The sequence below is a fragment of the Bombina bombina genome, chromosome 7 (genome assembly GCF_027579735.1).
Source record: "Bombina bombina isolate aBomBom1 chromosome 7, aBomBom1.pri, whole genome shotgun sequence".
NCBI lineage: Eukaryota > Metazoa > Chordata > Amphibia > Anura > Bombinatoridae > Bombina > Bombina bombina.
Window position 1 is genome coordinate 487,746,410 of NC_069505.1, and position 23,586 is coordinate 487,769,995.

The 23,586-nt window shown below is 42.0% G+C and overlaps 1 protein-coding gene across 1 annotated transcript in view; it reads right to left on the reverse strand.

Annotated features, from left to right (window-relative positions):
• Nucleotides 1–256: 256 nt before the first annotated feature.
• Nucleotides 257–23,586, reverse strand: part of LOC128666816 (uncharacterized) — a 120,484-nt gene continuing 97,154 nt past the window's right edge. The window contains exons 9-12 of the mRNA XM_053721611.1: nt 17,257–17,341; nt 16,983–17,164; nt 12,493–12,551; nt 257–3,777 (exon numbers count right to left, since the gene is read on the reverse strand). Of these exons, the coding sequence (XP_053577586.1) occupies nt 3,564–3,777; nt 12,493–12,551; nt 16,983–17,164; nt 17,257–17,341 (540 nt within the window). The 3' untranslated portion in view covers nt 257–3,563. The remainder of the gene's footprint in view (nt 3,778–12,492; nt 12,552–16,982; nt 17,165–17,256; nt 17,342–23,586) is intronic.

The window sequence follows — 23,586 nt, forward strand, 5'->3', positions numbered from 1 at the left end:
TAGCCAATACTGCAGACATTGATTTTGTATCTGTTGTGGTTTCAACAGGAAAAACAGCTATTTAAAATGCTAAATTAAAGGTAAAGGGAATATTAGTAAACAATTTAATTCTGCCAAGCAGGTAACATCAATTATTGAACACATTAAAATGGAAACATTTTTATAATACAATGTCCCTTTATCATTAGAAGGAATGCAATGTTCAATGCATATAATCAGCAGAGAGTCTAATAATATACAGTGAAAAATATCCACATAATAAGAAAATGCAATATATTTCATACTGCCAAACAATGTACAAATGGGTGACTAATACATGCTTTTTATTATGCCAAGGTTTAAAATACACATCAGAATAAACCACATCTTGAAAAGAACTAGATAATTATATTTTTTATCTTATAAGTTAAATATTTACATCTTTACAATAAAAAGAAACTCATAAAATGGAATAAATATCACTTCCTCATCTGATATTCACCATGGGAAATTTATAATGTACAGGTAAATAAATACAAATTATAATTAAAAATTCATATAACAAAAAATTTAATAACACACGGAATAGTTAACTATTATTTTAAGGAAAATGTAAAAATAAATGTGTTTTATTTTCACCAAGTGTATTACAGCAAAATAAACCAATAATATATCAAGAAAAGGATTGATAAATATACATTATCATCACAAAAGCTAATACTAGAAACTAAACAGCATTATACATCAGCAATATACAGAATTATTTATAAATTGTATAGCGTACAGTCAGACAACACAAAACATCATCAATATAACGGTTCCACTTGGTAATACTCATAATGTATCACTTTATAATCTGATAATCATAGATAATGATTTCTAAACCATGTTACACATTCTTACTCATAATCCAGAGGTCAAAGTGGTAACTGGTAGCACAAAGGATTCATGTGGTCCTCCACCTATTCTCTAGGGCATGAAAAAATTCACATGTTTTTTTTGTTACTCCCCACAATAACCTCTGTACTGTGTCGTACCACCCCTCCATCCCCTCTCTTCCATACACAGCATACAACCATGTTTGCTAGGGGCCTGGTATTTGCTATATTTAATGTTTCTCAACCGCGGTCCCCAAGTACTCCCAAAAGGTCAGGTGTTTATTATAACTGAACTAGAGCACAGGTGAAATAATCAGCTGATGGGTGAGCGCAGGTTAGTAACCATGGTTACTGATCAGCTGATTATTTCACCTGTGCTCTAGTTCAGCTATAATGAAACTGTGGTTGAGAAACACTGTGCTATAAGGCATCCATCGCTGTGCCCTAGGTCTTGAGTAAGGGTGAGAAATGGTTTTAGCAAAAGTTATAACTGTTTTTCAGCAGCATACACACATATGCTGTGAGACCCTATGCACCAGTATTCAAGCTCATAGAGCTGGTGGTGGTGTGTATTGTGTCTGTGAAGTCTTAATTTGTGTCATGCAAGCCACTACTGACTCTCTGAGAGGGTGCAGTGTTTGAATTCTAGCATATGTGCACATGCCTCTGACAATTAGTAGAAACTTTTAGTAGAAGAATTTTTGCTAATGGAACTATATTGCAAATATGCTTCTATTTAACTCTAAAATATATCCATGCACATTTCAATGTTGACCTTTCCATCGCTTTTATCCGCAAAATTAGTTGTACACTGTTTTGCTGCTGATTATAATGACCACAGGGATTTCAGAACCTCTCTACTAAAAGGAAAATTAATGTCAAATTTAGACTTGGGTGAATATATAGAGCATAACATTTTAAACAATTTTCCAATTTGCTTATTTTATTAATTTTGCCTAGTTCTCTGGGGATCCTTTGTTAATGAGCAATCCTAGTGAGCTCAGGAGCGTACACATGTCTTTACCCATCTGACAGTAGTGTTTGCAATGATGTTTATAGCAATGTTAAACATAGTTGCAAACACTGCTGCTATAGAATGCTAAAGATACATGGACGGTCCTAAGTTCCCACCAGCCTGCCTACCTATAAAGGATAGAAAGAAAACAAAGCTAATTTGATAATGAAACTAAATTGGAAATGTTGTATTTATTTTTTTGTTTTACACGAATCATAAACATTTAATTTTACTTTAATACGCTGTACTAAGCTTGCTCCCCCTCAGTCTATTCCTCCTCTGTTCAGTATATATTTTGTATTGCTACCATGGGTTTTTACCTAAGCCACAATAAAAAATGTTTTAGTCATAAAGGGCCAGATTACAAGTTGAGCAGTATTTAACGATCCCGCTCCATTTTTAACTCCGCTAGAAGCAAGCTTTTTGCGTGCGTCAGATAGCGCTTGAATTACAAATTTAACTCCTAAAACTTTACTGTTGGGGGCACCTTGGCAAGTTTGGAAATAAAATGTTGGTTGAGGTTTGAAAGGAATAACCTTTCCTTTTTTTAAAAAAAACCCATATAATACATCTTGTAGATGGAAATAAAGATCAAAATCCCATTAAAGGGGCACTGAACACCTTTTAATTACAAGGCATTTCTGTTTGTCTTGCTTTAGAATAACAAATCAGCCAAGTCTAAACAGTTTTAAAGCATATAAACATCTCATTGTATTTGAATACTTCTTCCACCATTTGCCTTATTTTTTTATCCGATTACTTCTGCGGAGGCCAGTTAGGTACCAGCGTTCCGTCTAAGGCCACCTTTTGTGTACGGCCCAGCAGTGAAACAGTTAATTAGGGAACCACACCCTGCAGTTAGCAAACACTACACAATGCAGACCGTAAGGTATGGTTCTCTTATTAACATTTTCACTGCTGGGCCGTTCACAAAATGTGGCCTTAGAGGGAACACTGTTAGGTGTAGATATGTAACAGGGTTAGGCTTGTGAAGTCTTCAATCTGCACTTCCAGTTCAGATCATTATAAAAACCCAGAGGTAAATTACATAAAAAGAAAGCAAAATAATGAAAGTTCATTGCAAAATTATTTTACTACACACAACATTTTATATTACAATCTCAAGATTTCCTTTCTCTTTAATAAATATGACATATTGTTGTTTTATGGTCCCTGTTTTAATAGAGAACCAAAACATATGCTTAGGGTGTCTTGCGGTTTATCCATTGCAGGCTGTCTTGTGAGTACCTATAAACTGTACTGCAATTCCACACCCAGCATTTTGTAATTTAATATTTTATAGGTCCCTTTAAAACAATCCAGTGTTAGGTACAGCAACTTCTTCTAAAACTCACAGGGTTAAATTATTGTGGGCCGGACTGGCTTATAAAGTTTATGAGATGATCCGAGTTTGTAGAAGGTCACATGTATTGGTCTGTAAAAGTGTCCCAATATTTTCTTCTTCATATCCATAAGGGAAACCCATACATTGTTTAAACACATAAAGATTAGCACATGGAGAATTGCACTGTGTGACACTCCTATCCTCTTCTGTGCAGTATATGTCTGTAGGATGGTGTAAACCAATTATATACTCTTTATAGCACAAGATGTAAACGAATGCCTGGCACGCTGGCAGTCTTTGGCTAATAACCTGGGCTTGCTGGGTCAATGATTGATGGGCAAAGGGTTTAGGTGGGAGGAGGACCATTTACATAGGTGAGCATCAGCGACCAGGCAAAACGCTGAGAGGTGCAGCTGGGTCGGCTCAGTGGGAATAGGAGGAAAGAACCTCCCAAAAAGAGGACAACAAGGGAGAGAGAGGCAAAGCGCTTGAGCCACACCTTCAGGGAATCCAGACTCCGCCCACAGGTTTCCTCAGTGTTATTATGTGTCGTGTCACTCCTAAAAAGCAAGATATATTTATAATCAACCATGTACAGCAATATACCACAATATGAACACACAGCAATGGATTCATCCTTATACACATTACTACATGACACATGATCACAGGATAGAGAGCAGTACTGCCAGACTCTCCATCAAAAATTCTGCACTATGACATTTACAGTGGGTATTGAAAAGAATCACCCCCCTTGAAAATAATCACATTTTGTTGCTTTGCAGCGTGAAATAAAGACATGTTTTTTGTTTATCCAGTTGTAATTACTCAGTGCAACTTATAACATCCAAGTGAAAGATATAACACAAAAATGTCAGACAAAAATAAAGAGAATTCAAAAACAGAATCACTTAGTTGGAAAAATGATCACTCCCTCCTAAAATTACTTGTCTCAATCAGGTGTAGTTAATAACCTTCTCAACGGCACACACAAAGCTATTTGACCTTCAACTGTGATCAGCTGTGGGCATATTGATTAGCTTAGCATGAAAAGAGCTTTCCTGGAGCATCTCAGTCCATGGTAGTGCAACTGAAGCAAACAATCAACTATGGGTGGCAAGTCACTGTCAAAAGATCAGGCAGGAGATGAATACAAGAAATATCAAAGGCTTTAGCAATGCCTAGAAGCACAGTGAAGTCTATTATTAAGAAGTGGAAGGTATTTGGTACAACACAGACCCTCTCTGGATCAGGACCTCACTACAAACTGGATGGAAGAGCCAAGAGGAAACTGGTCAGAGAGGCCACCAAGAGGCCCACAGCAATTCTGAAGCAGTTGCAGGAATTTATTACAAAGAGTAAACTTGATCTTAGACATACTCACCAGGTGTGCAATTGGAATGGGTAAAAAGGTATTATCTATCTTTTAAAACAATAAAAATTCTGGTGTATACTGTCACTTTAAAGCAAAAGGTGGTTCAACAAAATACTGACACAAGTGGGTGATCCTTTTTCTAACTCAGTGATTCTGTTTTTGAATTTTCTTTATTTTGTCTGACATATTGATGTTATATCTTTCACTTGGATGTTATAAGTTGCACTGAGTAATTACAACTGGATAAACAAAAACTGTCACCTAGATTACGAGTTTTGCGTTAGAAGCTGTGCTGTGCTAACGAGCAGTTTTGTCTCACCGCTCACTTACCTGCAGCGCTGGTATTACAGGTTTTTATAAACCCGGCGTTAAAAGGCAAGAAGTGAGCGTAAAGCAAAATTTTGCTCCTTACCGCACTCCAATACCAGCGCTGCTTAAGTCAGCGATGAGCTGGTCATACGTGCTCGTGCATGATTTCCCCATAGGTATCAATGGGGAGAGCCGGCTGAGAAAAAGTCTAACACCTTCAAAAAAGCAGCGTAAAACTCACTAACGCAGCCCCATTGATTCCTATGGGGAAACACATTTTATGTTTACAGCTAACACCCTAACATGAACCCCGAGTCTAAACACCCCTAATCTTACACTTATTAACTCCTAATCTGCCGCCCCCGACATCGCCGACACCTGCATTATAGTTATTAACCCCTAATCTGCCGCCCCCAATGTCGCCGCAACCTACCTACACTTATTAACCCCTAATCTGCCGCCCCCAACGTCATCACCACTATAATAAACATATTAACCCCTAAACCACCACACTCCCGCCTCGCAAACAGTTAATATTATTAACCCCTAATCTGCCGTCCCTAACATTGCCGCCACTATACTAAATGTATTAACCCCTAAACCTAAGTCTAACCCTAACACCCCCTAACTTAAATATAATTACAATAAATCTAAAGAAAACTTACTTTTTAATAACTAAATAATTCCTATTTAAAACTAAATACCTATAAAATAAACCTTAAGCTAGCTACAATATAACTAATACTTACATTGTAGCTATCTTAGGGTTTATTTTTATTTTACAGGCAAGTTTGTATTTATTTTAACTAGGTAGAATAGTTACTAAATAGTTATTAACTATTTAATAACTACCTAGCTAAAATAAATACAAATTGACCTGTAAAATAAAACCTAACCTAAGTTACACTAACACCTAACGCTACACTATAATTAAATAAATTAACTAAATTAACAACAATTAAATAAATTAAATTAAATTAGCTAAAGTACAAAAAAAAACCACACTAAATTACAGAAAATAATAAACAAATTACAAGATTTTTAAACTAATTACACCTAATCTAATAGCCCTATCAAAATAAAAAAAAAACCTAGCCTAAACTAAACTATCAATAGCCCTTAAAAGGGATCATCTCTTTTACCTGTAAAAAAAAACAAACAAACAACCCCCCAACAGTAAAACCCACACAACCAACCCCCCAAATAAAATACTATCTAAAAAAACCTAAGCTCCCCATTGCCCTGAAAAGGGCATTTGGATGGGCATTGCCCTTAAAAGGGCAGTTAGCTTTTTTGCGGCCCAAAGTCCCTAACCTAAAAATAAAACCCACCCAATACACACTTAAAAAAACCTAACACTAACCCCCTGAAGTTCGACTTACAGTTCTGAAGACCGGACATCCATCCTCAAAGAAGCGGCAGAAGTCTTCATCCAACCGGGCCGAAGTCCTCAAAGAAGTCGGGAGAAGTCTTCATCCAAGCCGGGCGAAGTGGTCCTCCAGACGGGCAGAAGTCTTCATCCAGACGGCATCTTCTATCTTCATCCATCCGACGCGGAGCGGCTCCATCTTCAAGACATCCGATGCGGAGCATCCTCTTCATCCGGAGTCTTCTTACTGAATGAATGTCATCCAAGATGGCGTCCCTTAGATTCCGATTGGCTGATAGAATTCTATCAGCCAATCGGAATTAAGGTAGAAAAAATCCTATTGGCTTGATGTTCAATCCTATTGGCTGATCCAATCAGCCAATAGGATTGAGCTCGCATTCTTTTGATTGGAACAGCCAATAGAATGCAAGCTCAATCCTATTGACTAATTGCATCAGCCAATAGGATTTTTTCTACCTTAATTCCAATTGGCTGATAGAATTCTATCAGCCAATCGGAATCTAAGGGACGCCATCTTATATGACGTCACTTAAAGGAACCTTCATTCGTATTTAGTCGTCGGAAGAAGAGGATGCTCCGCGTCGGATGTCTTGAAGATGGAGCCGCTCCGCGTCGGATGGATGAAGATAGAAGATGCCATCTGGATGAAGACTTCTGCCCGTCTGGAGGACCACTTCGCCCGGCTTGGATGAAGACTTCTCTCAGTTTCGTTGAGGACTTCGGCCCAGTTGGATGAAGACTTCTGCCGCTTCCTTGAGGATGGATATCCGGTCTTCAGAACTGTAAGTCGATCTTCAGGGGGTTAGTGTTAGGTTTTTTTAAGGGTGTATTGGGTGGGTTTTATTTTTAGGTTAGGGACTTTGGGCCGCAAAAGAGCTAACTGCCCTTTTAAGGGCAATGCCCATCCAAATGCCCTTTTCAGGGCAATGGGGAGCTTAGGTTTTTTTAGATAGTATTTTATTTGGGGGGTTGGTTGTGTGGGTGGTGGGTTTTACTGTTGGGGGGGGTGTTTGTATTTTTTTTTTACAGGTAAAAGAGCTAATTTCTTTGGGGCAATGCCCCGCAAAAGGCCCTTTTAAGGGCTATTGATAGTTTAGTTTAGGCTAGGGTTTTTTTTTTATTTTGGGGGGGCTTTTTTATTTTGATAGGGCTATTAGATTAGGTGTAATTAGTTTAAAAATCGTGTAATTTGTTTATTATTTTCTGTAATTTAGTGTTTGTTTTTGTACTTTAGCTAATTTAATTTAATTTATTTAATTGTTGTTAATTTAGTTAATTTATTTAATTATAGTGTAGTGTTAGGTGTTAGTGTAACTTTGGTTAGGTTTTATTTTACAGGTACTTTTGTATTTATTTTAGCTAGGTAGTTATTAAATAGTTAATAACTATTTAGTAACTATTCTTCCTAGTTAAAATAAATACAAACTTGCCTGTAAAATAAAAAATAAACCCTAAGATAGCTACAATGTAACTATTAGTTATATTGTAGCTAGCTTAGGGTTTATTTTATAGGTAAGTATTTAGTTTTAAATAGGAATTATTTAGTTATTAATAGTAAGTTTTCTTTAGATTTATTGTAATTATATTTAAGTTAGGGGGTGTTAGGGTTAGACTTAGGTTTAGGGGTTAATACATTTAGTATAGTGGCGGCGACGTTGGGGCAGCAGATTAGGGGTTAAAAAATGTAGGTAGGTGGCGGTGATGTTAGGGACGGAAGATTAGGGGTTAATAATATTTAACTAATGTTTGCGAGGCGGGAGTGCAGCGGTTAATATGTTTATTATAGTGGCGGCGATGTTGGGGGCGGCAGATTAGGGGTTAATAAGTGTAGGTAGGTTGCGGCGACATTGAGGGCGGCAGATTAGGGGTTAATAAATATAATGTAGGTGTCGGCGATGTTGGGGGCAGCAGATTAGGGGTTTATAAATATAATGTAGGTGGCGGAGGTGTCCGGAGCGGCAGATTAGGGGTTCAAAAATTTATTTTAGTGTTTGCGATGCGGGAGGGCCTCGGTTTAGGGGTTAATAGGCAGTTTATGGGTGTTAGTGTACTTTTTAGCACTTTACTGAGTTTTAAATGCGTTAGGGTAGGGTAGGGTGTACCGCTCACTTTTTGGCCTCCCAGGACACACTCGTAATACCGGCGCTATGGAAGTCCCATAGAAAAAAGACTTTACGAAGTTTACGTAAGTCGTTTTGCGGTAAGGCCAAAGAAGTGTGCGGTACCCCTAAACCTGCAAGACTCGTAATACCAGCGGGCGTAAAAAAGCAGCGTTAGGACCTCTTAACGCTGCTTTTTTTACCCTAACGCACAACTCGTAATCTAGCCGTGTGTCTGTCTTTATTTCAGGCTGCAAAGAAACAAAATGTGATTATTTTCAAAGAGGGTGATTCTTTTCAATACACACTGTATACCCAGGACAGGCACAACACAGACAGCAGCAGTGCCAGTAAAGGTACAGAACAAACAGCAGCGTCGGCCTCCCCCTCTCACACACTACTACACCATGACACATAAACACAGCACAGGTACAGCACAGACAGCAGCAGTGCCGGCCTCCCCCTCACACACTACTACACCATGATACATATACACAGCAGAGACAGCAGCAGTGCCGGCCTCCCCCTCACACACACTACTACACCGTGACACATATACACAGCACAGACAGCAGCAGTGCCGGCCTCCCCCTCACACACTACTACACCATGACACATATACACAGCACAGACAGCATCAGTGCCGGCCTCCCCCTCGCACACTACTACACCATGACACATATACACAGCACAGACAGCAGCAGTGCCAGCCTCTCCCTCACACACACTACTACACCATAACACATATACACAGCACAGGTACAGCACAGACAGCAGCGGTGCCAGCCTCCCCTTCTCACACACTACTACACTTTTATCACATATACACAGCACAGATACAGCACAGACAACAGCAGTGCCAGACTCCCCTTTACACACAAACTACTACACCATGACACTATACACAGCTTGGTACAGAACATACAGCAGTGCCGGCCTCCCCCTCACACACACTACTACACCATGACACATATACACAGCATAGGTACAGCACAGACAGCAGCAGTACCCGGCCTCCCCCTCACACACACACATTACTACACCATGACACATATATACAGCACAGGTACAGCACAAACAGCAGTACCGGCCTCCCCCCTCACACAAACTACTACACCATGACACTATACACAGCTTGGTACAGAACATACAGCAGTGCCGGCCTCCCCCTCACACACACTACTACACCATGACACTATACACAGCATAGGTACAGCACAGACAGCAGTGCCGGCCTCCCCCTCACACACACTACTACACCATAACACATACACACAGCACAGGCACAGCACAGACAGCAGCAGTACCAGCCTCCCCCTCACACACACTTATACACCATGACACATATAAACAGCACAGGTACAGCACAGACAACAGCAATGCCAGCCTCCCCTTTACACACACTACTACACCATGACACATATATACAACATAGGTACAGCACAGACAGCAGCAGTGCCAGCCTCCCCCTCACACACACATTACTACACCATGACACATAGAAACAGCACAGGTACAGCACAAACAGCAGTGCTGGCCTCCCCCCTCACACACACTCTACACCATGACACTATACACAGCATTGGTACAGCACAGACAGCAGTGCCGGCCTCCCCCTCACACACACTACTACACCATGACACTATACACAGCATTGGTACAGCACAGACAGCAGTGCCAGCCTCCCCCTCACACACACTACTACACCATAACACATGCACACAGCACAGGTACAGCACAGACAGCAGCAATACCAGCCTTCCCCTCACACACACTACTACACCATGACACATATACACAGCACAGGTACAGCACTAACAGCAGCAATGCCAGCCTCGCCCTCACACACACTACTACACCATGACATGTATACAAAGCACTAGTACAGCACAGACAGCAGTTCCAGCCTCCCACTCACGTACACACTACTACACCATGACATGTATACACAGCAGAGTTACAGCACAAACAGTGCCGGCCTCCCCCTCACACACACTACTACACCATAACACATGCACACAACACAGGTACAGCACAGACAGCAGAGGACCAGCCTCCCCCTCACACACACTTCTACATCATGACACATAAACACAGCACAGGTACAGCACAGACAGCAGTGCCGGCCTCCCCCTCTCACACACTACTACACCATGACACATATACACTGCACAGGTACAGCACAAACAACAGGAGTGGCAGCCTCCTCCTCACACACACTACTATACTGTGACACATATACACAGCACAGGTACAGCACTGACAGCAGCAGTGCCAGCCTCCTCCTCACACACACTACTATACCGTGACACATATACACAGCACAGGTACAGCACAGACAGCAGCAGTGCCAGCCTCCTCCTCACACACACTACTACACCATGACACATGTACACAGCACTGGTACAGCACAGACAGCAGCAGTGCCAGCCTCCCCCTCACACTACTACACCATGACATGTATACACAGCAGAGTTACAGCACAAACAGTGCCGGCCTCCCCCTCACAAACACTACTACACCATAACACATATACACAGCACAGGTACAGCACAAACAGCAGTGCCGGCCTCCCCCCTCACACACACTACTACACCATGACACTATACACAGCATTGGTACAGCACAGACAGCAGTGCTGGCCTCCCCCTCACACACACTACTACACCATGACACTATACACAGCATAGGTACAGCACAGACAGCAGTGCCGGCCTCCCCCTCACACACACCACTACACCATAACACATGCACACAGCACAGGCACAGCACAGACAGCAGCAGTACCAGCCTCCCCCTCACACACACTTATACACCATGACACATATAAACAGCACAGGTACAGCACAGACAGCAGCAATACCAGCCTCACCCTCACACTACTACACCATGACACATATACACCTCACAGGTACAGCAGAGACAGCAGCAGTGCCAGCCTCCCCCTCACACACACTACTACACCATAACACATATACACTGCACAGGTACAGCACAGACAGCAGCAGTGCAGGCCTCCTCCTCACACACACTACTATACCGTGACACATATACACAGCACAGGTACAGCACAGACCGCAGCAGTGCCAGCCTCCCCCTCACACACACTACTACACCATAACACATATGCACTGCACAGGTGCAGCACAGACAGCAGCAGTGCCAGCCTCCGCCTCACACACACTACTGCACCATGACACATAGAAACAGCACAGGTACAGCACTGACAGCAGCAATGCCAGCCTCCCCCTCTCACACACTACTACACCATAACACATATACACTGCACAGGTACAGCACAGACAGCAGCAGTGCCAGCCTCCCCCTCACACATACAGCAGTGCCGGCCTCCTCCTCACACACACTACTACACCATGACACATATACACAGCATAGGTACAGCACAGACAACAGCAGTGCCAGCCTCCCCCTCACACACACTACTGCACCATGACACATAGAAACAGCACAGGTACAGCACTGACAGCAGCAATGCCAGCCTCCCCCTCTCACACACTACTACACCATAACACATATACACTGCACAGGTACAGCACAGACAGCAGCAGTGCTAGCCTCCGCCTCACACACACTACTACACCATGACACATATACACAGCACATGTACAGCACTAACAGCAGCAGTGCCAGCCTCCCCCTCACACACACTACTACACCATGACACATAAACACAACATAGGTACAGCACAGACACAGCAGTGCCAGCCTAACCCTCACACACTAATACACCATGACACGTATACACAGCAGAGTTACAGCACAAACAGCAGTGCCAGCCTCCTTCTCACACACACTACTACACCATGTCACATATACACAGCACAGGTACAGCACAGACAGCAGCAGTGCCAGCCTCCCCCTCACACACACTACTACACCATGTCACATATACACAGCACAGGTACAGCCCAGACAGCAGTAGTGCCAGCCTCCCCCTTACACACACACACAATACTACACTATGAGATATATATACACAGCACAGGTACAGCACAGACAGCAACAGTGCCAGCCTCCAGCTCATACACACTACTATACCATGACATGCAAACACAGCACAGGTACAACAATGTCAACTCACCCTTTTTCAATAAGTATAGATACTTCTTGGGGATGTCCCTGTTGATTCTTGTTGAAATCCTACAAGAGGTAAATATTGTACACCTAATTTAGTAATAAAAACCCTTAAAGTGAATGTCAACTCAACCATACCCGTTTACACCATATGTTAAATCAAAACAATTTAGGGGGACTTTCATTCATCGTTTTTGCAGGTCTTAAAATTGAAAGTTGAACAATCCCTTATACTATTGTTTTTTCAATCGCGCTTCCTCCACCTGCCATTTAGTTCCTCTTTTTGTGGTTGATTGACATCAAGGATTTCCAATAGTGTTTTCCACCCTGTGGCGTCCAGTCCCTTTTTTCCAACGTCATGCACTTCTTCTGCGCATGCGTTACATGAGAATCTCCTTTTCGGAAGCAATGCGCGTCCACAAGACACGCATGCTCTATCGATACAACATAGACTCCCTGTGTAGAGTATACTGTCAGCTCTGCCTGCCGGGGTAACTGTGCCTGGGAATCTTACACAATAGGCTTCCTGTCATGGGGGATATACAGAAGTGCAGCGTTCACTTGGGTAATATAGCGGTAATGTAGCCCACCAGGTGGCTTTCGCTGATTGGCTGGAAATTGGCAATGGTCTTATTGGCTGAAGCTTTTAACGCATGCGCAGATTGTGTACATAGTAAGGGCGCATAGTAAGAGCTCCACGGGTGCGCGCTTTCAAGAAAGTGCCGGATGGGAGGAGTTCCATCTCAAACCGGAGCTAAGTTATTTTTTAAACTATAATAGAAATGGTTTATTTATTTATTTTAAAAAGTTAGCGGTTTGAATAGCGAAGTGCTAAAGTAGTGTTAGGAGGCTTCAGGGGCGCGATCCGATATCGATCGCAGTTTGCGGCGCAAGCGAGGGAACCGGCGTCGCCCGCAGTTTCAGCTCGCAACTCGAGCCATCCCATATAGGTCGCCGTCAGATGCTAACGTGCCGTAAGTCTCACAAACCAGCGATGTCCAGAAATCTGCGTAAGTACAAATTTCTGGCGTCGCCAGTGACTTGCGCCACGTTAGAATCTGCCGGCGCCTATAAAACCTGACTAAAGTCTAAAACACCCGCACTGTCTAACACGCCTCCCTAACATAGCCCGCACTGTCTAACACGCCTCCCTAACATAGCCCGCACTGTCTAACCCTCTATCCGCTATCCCCCCTCACTAGCCTAACAATAAAAAAGCTATTAACCCCTAAACCGCCGCTCCTTTACCCCGCCGCAACCTAATAAAGTTATTAACCCCTAAACCGCCGCTCCCGTACCCCGCCGCCAGCTATATTATATCTATAACCCCCTAAAGTGAGCCCTTAACACCGCCGCCATCTATATTAAAATTATTAACCCCTAATCTAAGCCCCTTACACTGCCGCCATCTCTATTAAAATGATTAACCCCTAATTTAATCTACCTACCCTGCCGCCAGCTATATTATCTATATTAACCCTAAGTATATTATAGTTAATATAGGTATTACATTATATATATTAACTATATTAACCCTAATTATATTAGGGTTAATATAGTTAATATAGTTACTATAGTATTTATATTAACTATATTAACTCTATCTAACCCTAACTAAATGTATATTAAATTAATCTAATAAATTTATAAACTAAAATATTCCTATTTAAATCTAAATACTTACCTATAAAATAAACCATAAGATAGCTACAATATAATTAATAATTACATTGTAGCTATGTTAGGGTTAATATTTATTTTACAGGTAAATTGTTAATTATTTTAACTAGGTATAATAGATATTAAATAGTTATTAACTATTTAATATCTACCTAGTTAAAATAATTACCCAATTACCTGTAAAATAAATCCTAACCTAAGTTACAAATACACCTACACTATCAATAAATTTAATAAACTACTAACATCTATCTAAAAATACAATTAAATTAACTAAACTAAATTACAAAAAAAAACAAACACTAAATTACAAAAAATAAAAAAAAGATTACAAGATATTTAAGCTAATTACACCTATTCTAAGCCCCCTAATAAAATAATAAACCCCCAAAATAAAAAAAATTCCCTGCCCTATTCTAAATTCAACAAATTTCAAAGCTCTTTACCTTACCAGCCCTTAAAAGGGCCTTTTGTGGGGCATGCCCCAAAGAATTCAGCTCTTTTGCATACAAGAAATACAATACCCCCCCCCCATTACAACCCACCACCCACATACCCCTATTCTAAACCCACCCAAACCCCCCTTAAAAAAGCCTAACACTACCCCCCTGAAGATCTCCCTACCTTGTCTTCACCACACCGGGCCGAACTCCTGATCCGATCCGGGCGATGTCTTCCTCCAAGCGGCAAAGAAGAATTCTTCCTCCGGCGATGTCTTCCTCCAAGCGGCAAAGAAGAATTCTTCCTCCGGCGACGTCTTCCTCCAAGCGGCAGCAAAGTCTTCATTCTTCCGGCGGCATCTTCAATCTTCTTTCTTCGCTCCGCCGCCGCGGAGCATCCATCCCGGCCGACTGCTGAACTTGGAATGATGTACCTTTAAATGACGTCATCCAAGATGGCGTCCGCCGAATTCCGATTGCCTGATAGGATTCTATCAGCCAATCGGATTTTTTTAACTTAATTCCGATTTGCTGATAGAATCCTATCAGCCAATCGGAATTCGGCGGACGCCATCTTGGATGACGTCATTTAAAGGTACATCATTCCAAGTTCAGCAGTCGGCCGGGATGGATGCTCCGCGGCGGCGGAGCGAAGAAAGAAGATTGAAGATGCCGCCGGAAGAATGAAGACTTTGCTGCCGCTTGGAGGAAGACGTCGCCGGAGGAAGAATTCTTCTTTGCCGCTTGGAGGAAGACATCGCCGGAGGAAGAATTCTTTGCCGCTTGGAGGAAGACATCGCCCGGATCGGATCAGGAGTTCGGCCCGGTGTGGTGAAGACAAGGTAGGGAGATCTTCAGGGGGGTAGTGTTAGGCTTTTTTAAGGGGGGTTTGGGTGGGTTTAGAATAGGGGTATGTGGGTGGTGGGTTGTAATGGGGGGGGGGGGGTATTGTATTTCTTGTATGCAAAAGAGCTGAATTCTTTGGGGCATGCCCCACAAAAGGCCCTTTTAAGGGCTGGTAAGGTAAAGAGCTTTGAAATTTGTTGAATTTAGAATAGGGCAGGGAATTTTTTTTATTTTGGGGGTTTATTATTTTATTAGGGGGCTTAGAATAGGTGTAATTAGCTTAAATATCTTGTAATCTTTTTTTTATTTTTTGTAATTTAGTGTTTGTTTTTTTTTGTAATTTAGTTTAGTTAATTTAATTGTATTTTTAGATAGATGTTAGTAGTTTATTAAATTTATTGATAGTGTAGGTGTATTTGTAACTTAGGTTAGGATTTATTTTACAGGTAATTGGGTAATTATTTTAACTAGGTAGATATTAAATAGTTAATAACTATTTAATATCTATTATACCTAGTTAAAATAATTAACAATTTACCTGTAAAATAAATATTAACCCTAACATAGCTACAATGTAATTATTAATTATATTGTAGCTATCTTATGGTTTATTTTATAGGTAAGTATTTAGATTTAAATAGGAATATTTTAGTTTATAAATGAATTAGATTAATTTAATATAAATTTAGTTAGGGTTAGATAGAGTTAATATAAATACTATAGTAACTATATTAACTATATTAACCCTAATATAATTAGGGTTAATATAGTTAATATATATAATGTAATACCTATATTAACTATAATATACTTAGGGTTAATATAGATAATATAGCTGGCGGCGGGGTAGGTAGATTAAATTAGGGGTTAATCATTTTTATATAGGTGGCGGCGGTGTAAGGGGTCAGATTAGGGGATAGATAAGGTAGATGGCGGCGGTTTTAGAGGCTCACAGTAGGGGGTTAGTTTATGTAGATGGCGGCGGGGTCCGGGAGCGGCGGTTTAGGGGGTAATAACTTTATTAGGGATTTCAGGGGGGGATCGCGGTTGACAGGTAGATAGACATTGCGCATGCGTTAGGTGTTAGGTTTATTTTAGCAGATCGCGGTTGACAGGGAGATAGACATTGCGCATGCGTTAGGTGTTAGGTTTATTTTCTAGTTAGTTTAGGGAGTTACGGGGCTCCAATAGTCAGCGTAAGGCTTCTTACGGCTGCTTTTTGTGGCGAGGTGAAAATGGAGTAAGTTTTCTCCATTTTCGCCACGTAAGTCCTTACGCTGCATATTGGATACCAAACTGCGCGGGTTTGGTATACCTGCCTATGGCCCAAAAAACTGCGGGCGACGGCAGAAATATACGCGCGTAACTTCTAGGTTACGCCGTATATGTGATACCAAATCCGCGCAAATATTGGCGTCGCCGGCTTTTGCGGGCGACGCTTTATATCGGATCGACCCCCAGGAGTTGAAAACTTGACATTCACTTTAACATTCCCTTTATTATTTATCTGCCCTTCTTTTTGTTGAGTTACCTGACTTAGCTTCCCCTTATTTGTCCTTCTGGGCCGTCTTCGTTGAGCTGCACGGCTCTGCTTCAACCATCTATCAATGTCCTGGGGAACAGAGGCCATTGGCTGCATCTGATCAGGGATCCCACTGATCACTCTGTGCTCAGGAATTGTGTTATGTGCAGTGTTTTTAGATTCCATTGGGTCTGGGGAAGAAGAGGTAGCATTGGTACAGCTATATGTCTGCCCTCATCCATTTTACTGTATTGTTGGTAAACTTGATCTTAGACGTACTCACCAGGTGTGCAATTGGCTTCCTGTGTCTGCCCTACATGGGTATCTTCTGGACCTGATGTCTCCTCAAGTTCTAAGCTGTCTGGACCCTTTACAGTGGAGAGGGTTTTAGAATAATTAAACAAGTGAATAGAGGTTGTAAATGTAAAATAGATGTGCTGCAGGGTGGGAGATACTTTTAAAGGAAAGAAAATAAGATGTGTTCCAGTGTATTCCAGTGTATATGTATGAGTTGTTCAATTATGTTGGGTTTTCAAATCTGAGGCTATACCAGTCTCCGAGGAACCCTAGTTTTTCTAATGGTTTCACACCATGTCATACCACCACAACATTTGGAGATTATCTGTTAGAGGGAGGCTTCTGGCTTAGACCTTAAGTTCTTGGGGGAGAAATTGTGGAAACTCAGGGGTGGAGTCAAATAAGGAGGGTGAAAGTGGGCTGATCTGGTTTGGGAGTTGGACAAAGCTAGAAGCGGAGAGGGCTGATCAGGTTGTGACTAAGTGTTCTTCCTCAACCTTGGATTTTTATAAGGTCCTGTGGAGGTACAGCTGACAAAGCTCCAAAACTGTGACAATTCCACAAAAATGTGAAACAGTCGGGGGCTCTGCCATGCTAACCAATCAGATTATTTCTCCAAAATTACTTTTCCTTCTTAATATGGGAAGAGTCCACAGCTGCATTCCTTACTTGTGGGAATTCAGAACCTGGCCACCAGGAGAAGGCAAAGTCACCCCAGCCAAAGGCTTAAATACCTATCGAACTTCCTCATAATCCCAGTCATTCTTTGCCTTTTGTCAGAGGAGGTTGGCAGAGAAGTGTCAGAAGATTTCTGATAAGTCTCTTATGGAGGGTAGTACGCTTTGAGATGGGACTGGAGTTTTAAGTAGTCCTGTCAGCCTCTCAGTGAGAGCTTGGGTGAAAGTTAGAGTCCGGAGATGCAGGGAGAGTCTTTCTGCAAAACCATCCCGACTCATATTAGTTTTGCTGCCTGCTTTCTTCGCACATGTCCATGTCAGAAGCAATGCTACTATCTGTCACACTTAAAGGGCCGTGCTACTGTTCCATGGCGTAGATTCTGGTAAGATTGTTTCATTTTTTATACATGTATGATAAATCAAGAAGACAGGGTCACAGTGTGACTCCTTTTATCTGTATAGAATCAAGGGTTAATATCTCCTGAGGGTGATTATTGAACAGTGGGGAATAATCTTATATGTTTATGTGATTTTATGCTGCTTTTATGTGTGAGATGTTATGGACTCATAGGCTGTTATGGAACATACAGGTTTCACTTTCACTTTGAGAGCCATGCAGCTTACAAGCTTGGCGCGCTTTTTCTCATAGCAGGGATGGTCATGCATTGTGCACCATGTGATTCTTTCCCTCTTTCCTGACCGGGTCTTTATCAGAGAGGAGTCCAAAAACCTTGTACTGTCTGGGTCATAGGAGGTGGTGAGTGCCCCAGCCATTGGAATATAAAGGTGCAGTTCTTTTGAATAAAATAAGATGTTTTATACATACCCCCAACTGTCCCGATTTTCGTGGGACAGTCCCGATTTTAGGGGTCTGTCCCCCTGTCCCGGGTTGCTAGCCATCTGTCCCGATTTGCCCCAGGCATTTAAAAAAAAAAAAATGTTTTAAATTCTGTTGGGCCCATACTCAGAAGCATCTGTCTTTGCTCTCACAGGGTTAGATACCTGTTAAATTCCCTGTGGAAAAGGAATGGTGTCTGGGTTAAGCAGGAGTAAGGAGGTTATATACACTCTGAAAGGAAAACAAGAGCTATACGATAGTTAGTGGCGCTTAAAACTGACTGTCAGTATAACAATCAGCTTTAAGCGCCACTAACTATCGTATAGCTCTTGTTTTCCTTTCCACAGTCCGCACTTGTGAGAAGTGCGAACAGTTAGTTGGCCAGCACTGTTTTTTCTCCATAGTTCAGTGTACAACCTTCTTTTCCATTATATACACTCTGACCAAGGGTAATGGTGCCTCTCTAACCTACCTCTGGTAGTGATGACGTCTAACCCCTAGTGATAATACTAGCATGCCTTCAGTTTTATACAATGAGCAGTGCTAATACCAGGGTAACGAACAGTGGCAGCCGCAGACTGCCAGCTAATGTGCTTGCCAATCCCAGGACCCCATACAATGAATTACAGACACCCATATATGATGTAGTGTGTGTCTATCTGTATCCATAACTGTGTGTGTGTATCTTTATGTATAAGTTTATGCTATGTAGTGTGTGTGTGTCTGCATGTATAAGTGTATGCTATGTAGTGTGTGTGTCTGCATGTATAAGTGTATGCTATGTAGTGTGTGTGTGTATCTGCATGCATAAGTGTATGCTATGTAGTGTGTGTGTCTGCATGTATAAGTATAAGTGTATACTATGTAGTGTCTGTGTATCTGCATGTATAAGTGTATGCTGCATGTATAAGTGTATGCTATGTAATGTGTGTGTGTATCTGCCTGTATAAGCGTATGCTATGTAGTGTGTGTGTGTGTACCTTCATGTGTAAGTGTATGCTATGTAGTGTGTGTATCTTCACGTGTAAGTGTATGCTATGTAGTGTGTGTGTATCTGCATGTATAAGTGTATGCTATGTAGTGTGTGTGTATCTGCATGTATAAGTGTATGCTATGTAGTGTGTGTGTATCTGCATGTATAAGTGTATGCTATGTAGTGTGTGTGTGTATCTGCATGTGTAAGTGTATGCTATGTAGTGTGTGTGTGTGTATCTGCATGTATAAGTGTATACTATGTAGTGTGTGTGTATCTGCATGTATAAAGTGTATGTTAAGTAGTGTGTGTGTATCTGCATGTGTAAGTGTATGCTATGTAGTGTGCTACCGTGCATTTTTGCTGACTTTAAAGGCCAGAATTTAAAATATTAATGGGGAATGCAGAGAGTAGTTTTAAAGAATTTATTATTAAATGTCCAATTAAGATAAAAATATTTAGCAATGTCTTAGCAAAGGATAATTAAATACATAGCTCACATAGCCATACCAGTGGTTTGAGCTTGTGTTTGATTTGCTGCCTAAGTGTATTAAAATCTATGAATTTATTTAGAATTTTATTTATATTACTTTGGTCTTATGATTTTTTTTTAAGCCCCGCTCACCTCATTTAAATTTTTTGCCGTGGGGGGGGGGGGGTGTCCCTCTTTTGAATTTTGAAATGTTGGGAGGTATGATTTTATTTTTATAGTTCTCCCGGTTATTGCACTACCGACGTAGGATTCTGTTACTTAGAGGACACTCCCTCTATTCCTATAGAGTAATTCCTGTTTAATTATGTTCCATATGCCTTGATAATGTGATAATATCAAACATGTTTGATACCACTGAGCCGTCCACCTCTGAGGAGTTGTCGTCCAGTGAGGTGAGTACCCTAAATTCATATCTCTCTACACATGCAGTTTCCCGTAGCACTGCTGATCCTCCATTTGGAGGGGGTCAATTTTTCACCAGAAGTTACTGTGCAGTTCAGACGGCGGTGTCTGCGGCCTTTAATGCTTTACCTCACCCTGCTAAGCGCAAGCGAAAGGTTACATATTGCACTCCTTCCCAGAGTACATCAGATTTTTTTTGGATTTAACTGATAGGGTTATCCGAGGATTCTGAGACTTCAGAGTATGAACATTCTGGGTCGGAGTCTTCTGCCTCTAAACCTCCGGCTGCGGAGGAACCAGACCTTAGTTTTAGGAATTTGTGCTTTCTTCTAAAGGAAGTTTTTAGCAAATTCAGAGGTTCCAGAGGCCAAATTGCCTGATGAACCTTTGATTTTTAAATTGGATAGAGTTTGAGGACACGGTGGTACCTTATCCTTCCCTGCTCCTGTTAGATGGCAAACATTATTGAGAATGAATTGGACAGGATTGGATCCTTTTTCCCCCTCTTCTGCCTTTAACAAAATGTTCCCTGTCCTGGACTCTCAATGGAGTTGTGAGGTTCCGTCCCTAAAAGGGATAGCGCTACCTTTACCCTTGCTAAACATACTACTATCCCGCTTGAGGATAGCTCTTCACTTAAAGAGCCCATGGATAAAAGATGGAAACTCTGTTATGAAAGATGTTTCAACATACGGGATATTTGTTTCAACCGGCGGCGGCTGTTGCCGCGGTTGCTGGAGCAACTACCTACGGGTGTAACTCCTTACAGGATTTGATCGAGGTGGAGGGCCCCCTCAACGTTATTCAGGAAATAATTAAGGCCTTGAGGGTTGCTAATTATTTTATCTGTAATGCTAATAAGCAGATTATTCACCTGAATGCTATAGCTTCACCTTTTCAGTTGTTCAGGCCCATCGGGCTATGGATGAAGTCATGGTCTGCAGATATGACGTCTAAGTCTTCCCTCCCCTTTAAGGGAATGATTTTGTTTGGTCCAGGCCTTGACTCAATTATATCCACGGTCTCAGGGGGCAAGGGTGCCCTCCTACCGCAAGAGAATATGAACTAGTCTAAGGGACAATTTTCATTCTTTAGTTCAGATAAAGCCCATATCAGCAGTCCTCCGCTATATTAGAGCAAAACAAGAGCTATTGGAAGCCGGCTCAGTACTGTAATAAATCCAAGCAGAACAAGAAGCCGGCCAATTCTAAGTAGGCATGAATGGGCGGTCCCCGGTCCTCTCTGGATCGTGTAGGGGGCAGTCTGTCACTCTTTTCTGTCACTTTGTTCAGGGATGTGCAGGATCCATGGGTCCTGGAGGTCATAGCTCAGGGTTACAAGATAGGTTTCTAGTCTCAGCCACCCAAGGGCAGATTCCTCCTCTCTCCTGTCTTCCTGACCAGGGAGGAGGGAAGCCTTTCTGGGGTGCATACGGGATTTGTCCTCCTATGAGTTATTGTCCCGGTGCCTATCGCAGTGAGTGGTTTTGGTTACTATTCAAACCTTTTCGTGGTCCCAAAGAAGGAGGGAACTTCCGTCCGATTCTGGAGTGCTTAAACAAGTTTTTATATGTCCCTTCGTTCAAGATGGAGACAATGAGGTCCCTTCTTCCCCTTGTTCGAGAGGGTCAGTTCATGACCACAATAGATCTGAAGGATGCTCCCTTAACATACTAATCCTCAAGGACCACTTCCTAGGGTTCCTAGAGTTTGCGTTCCTGGACCAGCACTTCCAGTTTATTGCACTTCTGTTGGGTCTAGCTACGACTCCAAGAAAATATTTAGAAGAGTGGACCATTCAGAATGTCGCCTCCTCTGTCTTCTTCGATCCCATGGATGGAAGATAAATCTAGAAAGAGTTCTCTTGTATCAAGTACCAGGGTAGAATTCTCCGGTAATATAATAGACTTCATAGACATGAGAATATTTCTATGAGACCAGAGACGTTGCAAGTTAGCTTCAACATGTCTTGCCCTCCAGACCTCCTTAAGGCCATCTGTGGCTCGGTGTATGGAAGTGATTGGTCTCATGGTATCCAGCATGGACATCATTTCCTTTGCCAGGTTTCACCTCAGACTGTTGCAACTGTGCATGCTGAAGCAGTGGAACGGCGATCATTCGGATCTGCCTCAACAGATTTCTCTGGACAACCGATCAAGAGAATCGCTCTTTTGGTGTTTTTGTCCGGATCCCTTGTCCTAAGGGACGTCCGTCTCAAGACCATCCTGGGTGATTGTGACTACGGTTGCTAGTCTGTCAGGATGTGGAGCTGTTTGGGGTGCCAGGAGGGCACAGGGCCTATGGACTCAGGAGGAAAAGCTCCTTCCCGATCGCATTTTGGATCTTCTGGCAATATACAATGCTCTGAAGGCTTGTTCTCTGCTGGGTTTGTCCCAGTTTATCAGATTCCAATCAGACAATATATCTTCGGTGGCTTACATCAACCATCAGAGGGGGGACGGGAAGCTCCCTAGCTATGAGGGAAGTATCTCGGATTCTGGAGTCAGCAGAGACCCATATATGTTTGCTGTCAGCGATCCACATACCAGGTGTGGACAACTGGGGAGCGAATTTCCTCAGCAGACAATCCTTTCATCCGGGGGAATGGTCTTTCCATCTTGAGTGTTTGCGGAGATTTACAAGAGGTGGATCTTATGACGTCTCATTACCAAGTTACCCAAATATGGGTCGAGGTACAGGGATCCAAAGGCAGAGCTAACAGATGCATTAGCGTTGCCTTGGAGGTTTAATCTAATTTATCTTTTTTACCACTACTTCCTAGTGTAGTGGCTCGAATCAAGCAGGCGTCAGTGATACTGATTGCTCCGTCTTGGCCACAAAGGATATGGTTCGCGGACTAGTGGGGATGTCATTGTCTCCTCCAAGGACGTTACCTTGTCGCAGGGATCTGCTGTCCAAGGTCTCTTTGTTCAT